At 39.3% G+C, this 13,953-nt stretch overlaps 1 protein-coding gene across 1 annotated transcript in view; it reads left to right on the forward strand.

Moving 5' to 3' along the window:
* The window catches only part of AXDND1 (axonemal dynein light chain domain containing 1), a 150,171-nt gene that overhangs the window by 80,563 nt on the left and 55,655 nt on the right, over positions 1-13,953 (forward strand). The window contains exons 16-17 of the mRNA XM_075541353.1: positions 1,371-1,605; positions 7,083-7,278. Coding sequence (XP_075397468.1) covers positions 1,371-1,605; positions 7,083-7,278 — 431 coding nt within the window. The remainder of the gene's footprint in view (positions 1-1,370; positions 1,606-7,082; positions 7,279-13,953) is intronic.

The raw sequence follows: 13,953 nt of genomic DNA on the forward strand, positions 1-13,953 counted from the left end.
GGGAAATAAAAGTATGGAAGCATTTTAAAATACACTCACGTATTTTTTAGTTCTCTTTCAGATTTTGAGGTCAAGTAAAGTTAGGCTGTCAGATAAAAATTGAGAAGAGAGTCTTGGGGACCAGAGAAGGCAGCTCTGTGTTTTTCACTTGGTTACCAGGCATAAATAACAGCTGGGAGTAGGTATCTGGCTGTAAGAATATGTATCTGACTATTATCTTAAGAGCAAAATGGACTTTTAAAATAAATAGCATCTTTTCAAAGGGTTAGATATTTTAAAGTACATTTCATTGATCAAATTATTATTATCATGATGTCATTGTCAGACAAAAGATAATATCTAAGATATTGAAATATCCCCAAACTTAATATCAAGCCCTTGGTCTAATGAAATTCCAGCCAGATTCCAGGAAGCTACTTTCTTTTCTTGCGAAATGACTACAGTATTCTCCAAATTGGAGATGTTTGTTGTGCTATATACAAAATGTCTCATTTATTGAACTTTTTAAAAAAACACTGTTTATCTATCAATTTTAACATTGCATAGATAAAATAGGAAAAAGTCATGTTTCTTCATTATCCATTATAATAATAATTCTCATTTACTAAGTATTTCTTCCTTATCTGGTACTAAAAGGGTTTTCCATACTTTATCTTACTCAGTCTTCACTGTAACTATATGATGTTTAAGTATTAAGTAACTTGCCTAAGTTACGAATCAATGATAAGTGGTAGAGTCAGAATTTGAATACAGGTCTCTCCAACTCCAAAATCTTCACTCTTAATTTCTGCACTAAGTCTAGTGGTTACTCTTATTGAAGGCTGAATGTTTTGTTTCTATTTTCTAAGTCACAAATCATGATATACCTTATATGCAATTATACTTTATTTTTTTACCAGAAACTTTATTGATATGTCATTTACAGGACCTGAATTTGTTTGGACAGAGGAATAAGACATAACTTGTATTTTCCAGGATTTGTTTCCAGTATAGTGGGGATCATATAAAGAGTTACATTATACCCTAACATGTTCTTGCTAAAACAAGTAGCAATTAAATGTGCTTAGGTCTCCAGGGCTTGTCTCTTTAATTTTTATATATTTTTTAGACAGTTAGAATTCAGTATAATGGTTTTTCTCTTGGAAAACCTTGGGTTATCTAGGGTATGAAAATTTATTTAAATTCATTTTAATTTTAAAAATAAAATATATGTCGCATATCAGTTCTTTGATAAAAATGGCATGAAGAAATAATAATGGGACTAACAACTCCAAAATAATTGGAAGTCACTGGGAAATGAAAACCTGGATAGACTTTGATGAAATAATTAGTAATGTGTTACTTCCACCTCTCCCACTTTCATTTTCTAGATGCTGAATGAGGAAAAGGAGAAGTTTACTGGGGATACTCTAGTGTCAAAATATGACTCGCTCAGGATTATTAAATGTTTACAGGAAAACTGGACAGATATTGGGCTTGGAATATTTAGCCGTCACAAAAACATGGAGGGGGACATGCCGCCAGAGCGGCTCTACATGGAGGACATTAGAAAACACATAGCAAAACTCTACCGAGAATATGAAATAAGAATAAATGGTGATAATGGTAAGCAAGACATACTGATAGCTAGATCACTTAAAGTTAAGACATTTGACAGTAATTATAATTTTCAATGTAATCAATATTTACAATAAAAAGCGAATACACATGAAATAAACAAAAGTTTTCTGCTATTTTAGTTCTCTGTGCCTGCTGTACCAAAATACCACAAACGGGCAGCTTCAACCAACGAGAAACTTAACCTCTCCAATTATGGAAGCTGTAAGTGAAAATTAAGGTTCCAGCAGGGCCATACTCTCTCTGAAAGCTCCAACATCATCTTCACGTGACCATCTTTCCTCTGTGTTCGTGTGTCTGATTTTCCTCGAAGGACACCACTTCCAGACTTACATTGATGACGTCTGCAAAGACCTTCTTTCCAAGAAGATCCTTCACAGATGCTGGAAGTTGGGACTTCAGTTGTCTATCAGACAACATTTTGCTGTTACACACTGGGTGCCTAATTTTCCGAAGTGGACAGCTCAATCTTCCTTCCTAGTCTGGCTTGGTTCAGAAGCTCTCCTGAAACCCGAGGTAACGCTGCTGGATGTGACATTCCGGTGGGATAGCTGCCAGCCTCACAGGTGTACACAAGCCACCGCAGAATCACAAACTGACAGACGGGTGGTGGAGTCTTTCTAGGAGCCTCATAAGATGCTAACGTTAGACAATGGAAAAGGAAAACAGAAGAACTGATACATTGGATTGTGGTGTTGACTCCCCGTTTCCCCCACCTTTCACTTCCATGCCCCCAGACAATCATTAATCCAACTACTGTCTTCAAAAATCCACCCATCCTGGTTTCTCTATATAGAAAAACGTACAAAACAAGGAACCAACAAAACATAAAACAGAGAGACCTCCATCTCAGAGAAAGCAGAGAATATTAAAAATTAGATTAAATTCAAAATGGTTCCATGGGGGATCCAGTAACATGGTGTTACCTTCTGGCCGGAGTACTGCTGCTAGAACCCACAGTACAGTGCTCTTTGTCTGAGCTGAGGCCTGTTTGCAAGCTAGTCTATGGACATCGGAAATTCATTGGGGACGCAATCCACATCGCTGCAAATAGACTTTGGAGTTCCACTGTCATCCATAGTGTTCCACAAACCAGTTGTTTAGAATTGAGGTATGGGCACTGTTCCCTCTTCCAGGTTTGGATATTGTTATTTACAATCCTTGTAATGACACAAGCTAGTGTGCTCCCTCTGTGTGGATTTAGCTGATTCATTTAGATGGCTGCTTATTTTGAGACAAGCCTTTCAGACCCTACACACTATTTTTCATGATAGCTGGACACCATTTAATTTCACATTTTGCTATGGCACCCATAACTTCATGGAAAGCCTTTTTTATTTCTAATGTGAACATTAGCTTAGGTTCCCCCTTTAGATTAGGTTCCCCCTTTCTACCCTACCTTCCCTCCACCCTCCTGGTATCACCACTCTCACCGCTGGTCCTGAAGGGATCATCTGTCCTGGATTCCCTGTGTTTCCAGTTCCTATCTGTACCAGTGTACATCCTCTGATCTAGCCAGATTTGTAAGGTAGAATTGGGATCAAGGTAGTGAGGGGAGGGCAGGAAGCATTTAAGAATTCGAGGAAAGTTGTATGCTTCATTGTTGCTACACTGCATGCTGACTGGCTTGTCTCCTCCCCAGGACCCTTCTGTAAGGGGGTGTCCCGTTACCTACAGATGGGCTTTGGGTCTCCACTCTGCACTCCCCCTTATTTTCAATATGATTTTTTGTTCTTTGATGCCTGATACCTGATCCCTTCGATACTTCACGGTCACACCAGGCTGGTGTGCTTCTTCCTGTGGACTTTGTTGCTTCTAAGCTAGATGGCTGCTTGTTTACCTGAAAACCTTTAGAACTCCAGATGCTATACACCATGAGCTTTTTTCACCACATTTGCTTATGCTCACATTTGTCTTCAGTGATCCTGTCAGGAAGGTGTGCATCATGGAATGCCAGTTTAATAGAACAAAGTGTTCTTGCATTGAGGAAATACTTAAGTGGAGGCTTAATCTGTTACCTTAATACTAAATATATATATATATATATATATATATATATATATATATATATGCTCATAGATCTATTTCCCCATCATCCTACATAGATATATTTACATATACACATGCTTGTATTTAGACCTCTATAAATGTCCTTTGTCTCCTAGTTCTTTCCTCTATTTCCTTTTACTTTCTTCTTGTGCCACTATCATGCTCAGCCTTCATTTGGGTTTCGATAATTCCTCTCAGTTACATTGCCCTTGATCAATCCCTACTGGGTTCTTTTTAATCATAAGGATTTTCACTTGGTTTGGGGGTTATTATTTTAACATAAGTGCCTATTTCTGATTTACTAGTGTGTGTATATTTGTGTGTAGACACATCTAGAGATATTTTTGGGCTCTGAATGATGCTATATTCCACAATAATTATTTTAATTTTTCTTCTGGAAAGTCATGTAGGGTTGATACAGATAATTTTAATCCAAACACAGTGAGATAAAATTAACGGTGGCTTCAGGCTTTGAAGCCTGAAGGACTGATTTGTTTCTGTTTCACCCTTACTCCTAAGATATAGCCACTTAAAGATTCATGGGTCCCAGGAGCAAGCTTGTGGTATAGCTACTTCTACTCTTTAGCAGATTATAGACTTCAATTTTATCCTCCTGTTTGAGTCACCAATTGTGCCCAGTTTGCCATGAGAAATGTTGAAAATACACCCTCCGAAGCACATGGAAAGCATTTGATAAATCTATCAAAGCCGTTTTCTTCACTCTGTTATATATTATGTAAGAATTCTTCCCATTGGGATGTTCACGGCAACCACGATTCTTTGACTTGCACTGTTGTTCAGTGTGAAACTTATTTCCTTTCCCTGCTCTAAGGTATTTATTTATATCAATGAAACTTACAGAACACTGAGTGATACATCAAACTGTAAAATCTATTTACACTTATGGTCCAGAATAGTCGTTTTGGCATATCAGAGCTTTGTACTACTTCTAATTAGTAACAGTTTTTTTTTAGGAAATTCAGTTGCATTATGTGGCAGGAATAATGAGAATAAAAGGCATAGTTAATATTAAGGGATTGTATCTATAATAGCCTTATTTATCCTTTTCCATGCAAGAAAAAAGACTGAAATATTAGGTTGGCTCGAGAGAACTAGAGATTGACAAAGAGATGGTGACATTGGTCTTTCCTTGATCAAGATTTATGCAAACTACCTGTTATTTATAACATTGAAGAATTTAAAAATATAATTTTATTGTGGGCGTATACAGCTCATATCATCATCCATCCATCCATCCATCCATCCATCCATCCATCCATCCATCCATTGTGTCAAGCACATTTGTACATATGTTGCCATCATCATTTTCTAAACATTTTCTTTCCACTTGAACCCTTAGTATCAGCTCATTCCCCCTCCCTCCCTCCCTCGCCCTTGATAATTTATAAAAGATTTTTTTCACGTCTCATACTGGCCGATGTCTCCCTTTACTCACTTTTACTACCACATGGGGCAGCAGAGGATGGCCAGGGGCTCCCCCAGCCACATGGAGCACCATGGAAGGTGGGCAGAGGTTCCTCCAGCGAGTGGAGCACCACAAAGGTTCTCAGTCTGCCACCTGGAAGAGTGGACTTTCTCTCTCAGTGGCTCTCCTGCACTGATTTCTGCAGAGTCCCTCTGGTGTGTGTTACTCAGTTGCCATCTTGCCGGATTCTCTGAATAATTGTTTTAAGCGTAATCTATTTTACCTTTTATTCTTCCTTGATAAAACTTGGACTCTACCTTCATTTTCTTTATGTGAGACATCTAATCATCTTAATCACATTTTGCAACATCTCAATTTCAATAAATGTTCTTTACAACATTTTACCTTCAAATTCTGAAAAATTTTAGGTTCTTAATTACATTTTGATCTATTATGAGTATAATAACTGTAGATGGGAAAAAGACAATTTATAAAAATGTCATGTTAAGATAAATCAGCAGTCCTTACCTACAAGAGGCTATAGAAAATGGGGAAAATGAGATTGAAAATAAATGGGCTTGTCAAAATGATAAATGATACTGAAATTAATAGGTATATTGAATACTCCTACATGTTCAAAGATTATCAGTGAAAATATTTTCATCAAGGACAAGAAAAAGTTTGCTTCTTAACAATTTACATATCTTCATATAGCTCTCAGTTGGGAGTATTTTTGCTGCTTACTTTGCAAATGAAATAAGACAAAGGCATAGAGAGAATGAACCTGTCAAAGATTAGCATTCACATTTGACCTTTGATCAGATCAAACGCTATAAATTTGTTGAAAATCTGATAAATGTTCTAAAAGTGGAACTAAAAAATAAATGTTATCTGTTTTCGTCTCTACTAAAAACTACCCTATCATGAAGAAAAAGAACCATCATGGCCTTGTGGGATAAGTGTTGGATTGGTAACTGCAAGCTGCCCCATGGGAGAAAGATGGGGTAGTCTGCTCTCATAAAGATGAACAGTCTTGGCAATCCTATGTAGGGTTGCTGAGCCAGAATTGACTGGATTGCAGTAGATTAAAATCATGAAGAGAGGAGTCTGGTGGTACACTGATGGAGTACTCTGCTATTCACCGAAGGATAGATGTTTGGGACCAATCCGGTGACTCCAGAGAGAAAGGTGATCTGCTCCTACAAGCATGGTAGCTGAGAAAATCTTATGGCACCATTTTCCTTTGTGATGTGGGGTCACTGTCAGTCAAATCAACAGTACAGCACCCAACAAGAACAGTCATGAAGAAGCTGTTTATCATCATTCTTTGCTTAATAGCATGACTCTGAATTAATGCATTTTAAAGAAATAGGTAGTTGATAACAGTTTTGGATTTAATGTATTTGGTTCTCTGTTAGGGAGATAAGAAACTTGGGATAAAAACTTATGGCCAAGAAATACTCTTTTGTCAAAAAAGTACAATTACAGTGTTTACCCAATAAACATTTTTTAGGAACTGTTTTTTGCACAGCTTTTGGCTGGTTATGCTTTATAATCCTAAGATGGAAAGATATGCTCATGTCTATAAGGAATTTATAATCTAGTGTTGAAGTAATAGCATTAGAAATCATTTTAGGGTGAGGCGGGGAGGGAGGGAAAAAAAAAGAGGACCTGATGCAAAGGGCTTAAGTGGAGAGCAAATGCTTTGAGAATGATTGGGGTAGGGAATGTATGGATGTGCTTTATACAATTGATGTATGTATATGTATGGATTGTGATAAGAGTTGTATGAGCCCCTAATAAAAAGTAAAAAAAGAAAAGGAAAAAAAAAGAAAGAAAAGAAAATGATTAGGGCAAAGAATGTACAGATGTGCTTTATACAATTGATGTATGTATATGTATGAATTGTGATAAGAATTGTATGAGCCCTTAATAAAACGTTTAAAAAAAAGAAATCATTTTAAAAATTAATGTTTTTCTCATTTTCTAGGTATCTCTAAAATTCTTCCAAATGTGATCAGTTCTCTTGATTTCTGGTCTTTCAAGCTTGAAAACTTCCTGACATCTCCTGAAATGTCTTTTGAAGAATGGGAGGTGTTTAGCAAAAAACTTGATGAAATGAAAAGTCAATTGGATATCTTATTACGCATTATCTTACCACAGCAAATGGAAACTGATTCTGGCACGTAAGTATAAACTCTTTCCCATAGGTTTCTTTTAATTTGAGAAGAGCATTTTAATATAGTCATTAAGTTTTCATTTCTAACCTTCACACTGATGTTTATTGCAATGCTGTTCCCAATAGCAAAAGGTAGAACCAATCTAAGTGTCCATCAATAGATGAATGGATAAAAATATATATACACAAGATATAACATTATGAAGGCATAAAGAGAAATGAAATCCTTATATATGCCACAACATTGAAGTACCTTAAAAACATGATTGTGAAATAAGTCGACCACACAATGACAAATGCTGTGTGATCTCACTTATATGAAATACTTAGCTGTATGGTCACTAAAGCCTACAAATTAGCAGGGGTGGGAAAGGAAGGAAGAGAGCATTTACTATTTAGGGGCATAGAGGTTATGCTAGTGGGGGTGGGCTAATTCAGAAAGGGATATTGACACCGGTCAATACAACATGAACAATCTCATCAATGACACTGAGTTGTACATGTAAAAGTTGTTGGATTGACAAATGTTTTGTTACTTATTTTTATAAAAATCTTATGTACCCCCCTCCCCAAAGAATGTAATACAGAGGACATTACTGAAGACATAGCCTGGGGAGAGTGGCAGGTCTGTCCAGACCACATGGTCTGGAACTAAGAGGGAAAGAGAAAGAGAGAGAGTGGATCTCAGCATGGCCCACCAAGTCCTGAGGATGACCTCCCTGCTTGTAGCAGCCAATGCACAGAGAGGACTGTAGGGCCACCCATACCACATGACACGACAGTCTCTCACTAACCCATAGTGTGACAGGGGATAGCACTAGACACACTGTGAGGAAAGTGTGCCCAGTCTGCCCCACATAGCAGGGTGAAACGCGAAGGGCATGCAACAGAGCAGCAAGGGGAGCAAAGTAACAAAATCCCTGAGAAATCCTGAAAATAGACTTCTTACTCAGGGGAGAGGGCTTGGCAACTCATCAGACTCAATTAGAAAGCACTCATAATGGTCAGCAGACACACCTGAAACTTTTTTTATTTTGCCTTATGTCTACCTATATAAAATAGACAGGACAAACAATCCTGAGGAGAAAACAATGGGACTGGTGGTCCCAGAGAGACATGGGAGAGGAGGGGTGGGGAGCCAACAAACTCAGGGATAAGGGAACTACAAGAGACCTAAAATTGATGGCGAGGAGGTGATATAATGCCTGGTAGGGCTTGATCAAGAGCAATATATCTGGGAGGAAATACTGAGAGCCGAATAGAGAGTAAGCATGATAATGGGACAGAAGGTGAAAGAAGATAGAGGAAAAGACTAGGAGGAGAAGCTACTTATACTGGTATAGCTATAGGCATGTATGTATGTAAATATAATCGTTTATAATGAAAAGGATAGAGGCCAATGTACCTATATTTATATGTTAAGTATTAAGATAGCAGACAGACTTTGAGCCCCTGCTCACAGCCTCCCTAAACACGAGAACACTTTGTTCTAGTAACTTGGCACTCTTTGCTATTCACCTCCCTGACATTATTGCTGAAGACAAAATGGGTGCATAAGCAAATGTGGTGAAGAAAATGGATGGTGCCTGGCTATCAAAATATATAGCATCTGGGGTCTTAAAAGTTTGAAGTTAAACAAGAGGCCATCTAGCAGGGAAGCAAATAAGCCCACATGGAAGAAGCATACCAGCCTTTTTGATCATGAAGTGTTGATGGGATCAGGTTTCAGGTATCAAAAGATCCCAAACAAATACCTATATTGATGTGAACAAGGGGGTTTGGAGTGGAGACCCAAAGCCCATTTGTAGGCAATTGGATAATCCTCACAGAAGGGTTACAAGGAAGGGATGATTCAACCAAGGTGCAGTATAGCACTGATGAAACACACATCATTCCTCTAGTTCCTGAATGCTTCCTACCCATACCCCCGCTACCATGACCCAGTTATACCTTACAAATCTGGCTAGACTGGAGTACACACATTGGTACAGATAAGAGCTTTAAACACATGGAATTCAGGATATATAAATCCCTCAGGCATGTACATATGCAAATATATATGAGGATGGGGAAATAGATCTATGTGCCTATATTTATAGGTTTAGTATTAAGGTGGCAGAAGGACATTGGGCCTCCACTCAAGTACTCCCTCAATGCAAGAATACTTTCTTCTATTAAATTGGCATTCTATGATGTTCACCCTCCCAACACAACCGCTGAAGACAAAGCGGGTGAATAAATGTGAAGAAAGCTGATAGTGCCCTGCTGTCAAAAAGATATAGCATCTGGGGTCTTAAAGGCTTGAAGATAAACAAGCAGCCATCTAGGTCAGAAGCAACAAAACCCACATGGAAAAACACACCAGCCTGTGTGATCACGAGGTTCCAAAGTGATCAGTTATCAGGCATCCAAGAACAAAAAATCATAATATTGGGTGCACACCTCCATGATACAATCTCTGAGGACAAATGGGTGCATAAGCAAATGTGGCGAAGGAAGCTGATGGTGCCTGGCTATCAAAAGAGATAGTGTTTGGTGTCTTAAAAACTTGAAGGTAATCAAGTGGCCATCTAGCTCAGAAGCAACAAAGCCCACATGGAAGAAGCACACCAGCTTGTGTGATCACAAGGTGTCGAAGGGATCAGGTATAAGGCATCATCAGAACAAAAGAATCTTACCATAGTGAATGAAGGGGGAAGTGAAGAGTGGAGACCCAAAGCCCATTTGTTGACCACTGGAGATCCCCTTGCAGAGGGGTCTAGGGGAGGAGACGAGTCATTCAGGGTGCGATGTAGCACTGATGAAGAATACATCTTTCCTCTAATTTCTAAATGCTTCTCCCACCCCACCCCACCCCCACTATCATGATCCCAATTCTCCATTGCAAGTCTTGCTAGACCAGACGATGTACACTGGTGCAGATGGGAACTGGAGGCACAGGGAATCCAGGGTGGATGATCCCTTCAGGACCAGGGGTGTGAGTGGCGATACTGGGAGGGTAGAGGGTGAGTGGGTTGGAAAGAGGGAACCGATTACAAAGATCTACATGTGACCTCCTCCCTGGGGGACGGACAACAGAAAAGGGGGTGACGGGAGATGTCCAACAGGGAAGGATGTGACAAAATAATAATTTATAAATTATCAAGGGCTCATGAGGGAGAGGGGAGCAGGGAGGGAGAGGAAAAAAGAAGAGGACCTGATGCCAAGGACTTAAGTGGAGAGCAAATGCTTTGAAAATGATGAGGGCAATGAATGTACAGGGTGCTTTACACAATTGATGTATGTATGGATTATGATAAGAGTTGTATGAGCCCCTAATAAAACGTTTTTAAAAACCCTCAGGAACAGTAGTGGGGGTTGCAATATCATGAGGGTAGGGGGAAGGTGGGGCAGGGGGAACCTATCACAGGGTTAGATGTATAGCCCACCTCCCAGGAGGATGAATAACAGAAATGTAGGTGAAGGGAGACAATAGGCAGTGTAAGACACAAAATAACAATAATATATAATTAATCAAGGATTTATAGGGTTGGGAAGGTGTGGGGAGGGAAGGTCAAAAAGAACTGATCCCAAGGGCTCAAGTAGAAAGAAAATGTTTTGGAAATGTTTATGGCAACATATGTACAAGTGTGCTTAATGTAATCGAATGATGGATTGTTACAAGATTTTTAAGAGCCCCTTCAATAAAATGATTAATAATAATAATAAAAATCTTAGATACCACTGAGGAAATGGCATGGGAGCCACATCTGATCTCAGCCTTCACAATGAGCAAGGAGAATCCAACTCCCTTCCACTCAATTGCAAAATGACTGATTTCTATGAGGCAGAGGTCAGACATCTACCTTCCAACTTCCTTTACCCTATTCTAACACCATCCGTCCCTCACTTGGCACTCCAATTCTCTGTTGGGTTCAATAATCCATTAACAATGTAGAAAAGATGTGGAGAGACCGGAACACTTTTACATTGCTGATGGGACTGTAGAAATGTATAACCGTTATGGAAATTATCATAGCACTTCTTAAATAAATGTAAATACCAAGTGCCTTATGATCCAGCAATCTACTAGGTATATATGCTAAGGAATTAAAAATACAACATGAACAGACATATGCACACCTATGTTTATTACAGAAATTTCCATAATAGCAAAAACAAGGAAACAACCAAAAACACCAATCATAGGGGAATGGATCAACAAGCTCTGGTACATTCATACTATGAGCTATTATATTATGAATATACTATATACAATATAACTGATGACAACTCTCTTAAATACCACAAGACATGGACCAAGATAAAGAACATCATTCTTAGCAAACTTAGTCTTACACGGATAAATAATTTAATAGCACCATTATTGCAAGGTAACACAAAGGAAAAAATGTGGTTTACATATCAAATGATACGAATTTGATGACTACAAGAAGGTCAGGGATGGGCACCTGAATAAGGAGGGGAGGGGCAGGGTATTGCAGAAAGAGGGTGGAACCACATGTATGGAGGGTTTAACAGGATAATGTTGCTGATTTCATTTCTTGAGATAGGCTGTGTAAATAGATACTGTATGTTTCATTGAAAACAAAAGCCCTCCAGATTCCTTATTCCTCAAACCTAAATAGTGGCGTGAATGTTGTTTTTTTTTTTAAGGTGGAGAAGTAAAACAACCAGACTGGGAGATTTTAGTGCCAAGTTCATCACAAACAAAATAATACATGAACAATACCTGTCACTCTTCTATCTGTTCTCTTTGGGATGCAAGTCTTTATATTGGCTTTTATCTTTATTCTACTGGTCTCATACAATACTGGTCCTTCTGTGATTGACTCACTTCAGCCAGCATAGTGTTCTCCAGGTCCATCTATGTTATGTAGCCTCCATTCTTAAAGACCTGGTTGTTTATTTTCTAGTTATTTCCCACAAACTAGCTGGTCTACATTTTAGCCTGCATTTGAAATATCTTCCCAACTGCCTTCACTACCACCGCTACTCTTCTTGAGAGCAGCCTGAGGTTTGAACTTCCCTGTGTTCTGCAGGAATGAAGTCAGTTTTAGGACGAGATTGAGAATATCTGTTGTATAGCCTGTTTCTCTCCCCAAAAGGAGCCCGTGTGGGACAGTGGTTGAATGCTCAGCTGTTCATTGGAAGGTTATGGTTCAAACCTACCAGCTGTTCCACAGGAGACACATGTGGCAATTTGCTTCTGTAAATATTACAGCCTTGGGAACCTTATGGGAAGCACCCACTCTGCAATACGGGGTCACCATGAGTCAGAATCGACTAGATGACAATGGATTTAGGTTGGTTTCATCTCTTTCCAGGCAAAATGTCTGAGTCAGAGGTCTAGAATCGGTATTGAGGACATTATCAAGTTGAGGCGACTCTTTCCATGGATAGTATCCTCAGATCCTCTTGGTTTGCCTCTCCCAGCATGGAATCACTGCCTCAGTCAGGTCCTGATATTCTCAGTGTTTGGTGCTCAACATAGACTCTGCATTCCATGAGTAGAGGCCTCCACTTCTCAACTCTACTCTCCCAGGGCTTGACCTCAGCAATAGTTAGCTGACTGCAGAATGACGAAAACTGGCCACCTGCTTCTCTCCTGGGAAGAAAGTACTTTACTGGGAGCTGGTGACACAGGGACCTCTGTGTTCTTGAAAACAGCAGTCTGCATTGAGTATCCAAATTGTGCTGTGAAGCGTCACAAGAGAATTCTTAGTTCAACTACCACAGCCTCTTGCCTTCTTTTGAGATGCTTCATAGATTTTCTTTCTTAAAACAATTTTATTGGCGTATAATTCACATATACAATTGGATCGTTCAACCACATCAAGAAGAGTTTCACAATCATCACCACAATAAATTATAGAACATTTTCTTTGTTCTTGTACTTACTGCTATTAGCTCCCCATTCCCCTCAGCTTCCCCTACCATAACTCCAAGGAACCATTAATCCAGCTACTCTCTCTACAGATTTACCTATCTTGAATTCCATATTCAGAAAAATCTTAAAAAAGAAAAAACAGTGAACAACAATGACAAATTAAAACAGATAAAAACCTCAATCACAACGAAAGTAAAAGTGTTAAAAAAACAAATTTAAAATGGGTCAAAAGGGAGATCAAATAATAAGGTGTTATTGCTGAAGACAAATGGGTGCATAAGCAAATGTGGTGAAGAAAGCTGATGGTGCCCGGCTGTCAAAAGATATAGCGTCTGGGGTCTTAAAGGCTTGAAGACAAACAAGCGGCCATGTAGTTCAGAAGCAACAAAGCCCACATGGATCATGAAGTGCCGAAGGGATCAGATATCAGGCATCAAAGAACAAAAAAATCATATCACTGTGAATGAGGGGGAGTGCGGAGTGGGGACGCAAAGCCTATCTGTAGGCAACTGGACATCCCCTTACAGAAGGGTTGTGGGGCAGAGACAAGTCAGTCAGGGTGCAGTGTAGCAACATGGAACATACAACCTTCCTCTAGTTCCTAAATGCTTCCTCCCGCCACCCCCCATCATGATCTCAATTCTACCTTACAAATCTGGCTAGATCAGAGACTGTATAATGGTACAGATAGGAACTGGAAACACAGGGAATCCAGGGCAGATGATCCCTTCAAGACCAGTGGTGAGAGTGGCGATACCGGGAAGGTGCGGGGAGGGTGGGGTGGAAAGGGGG

This window comes from Tenrec ecaudatus, chromosome 1 (genome assembly GCF_050624435.1).
Source record: "Tenrec ecaudatus isolate mTenEca1 chromosome 1, mTenEca1.hap1, whole genome shotgun sequence".
NCBI lineage: Eukaryota > Metazoa > Chordata > Mammalia > Afrosoricida > Tenrecidae > Tenrec > Tenrec ecaudatus.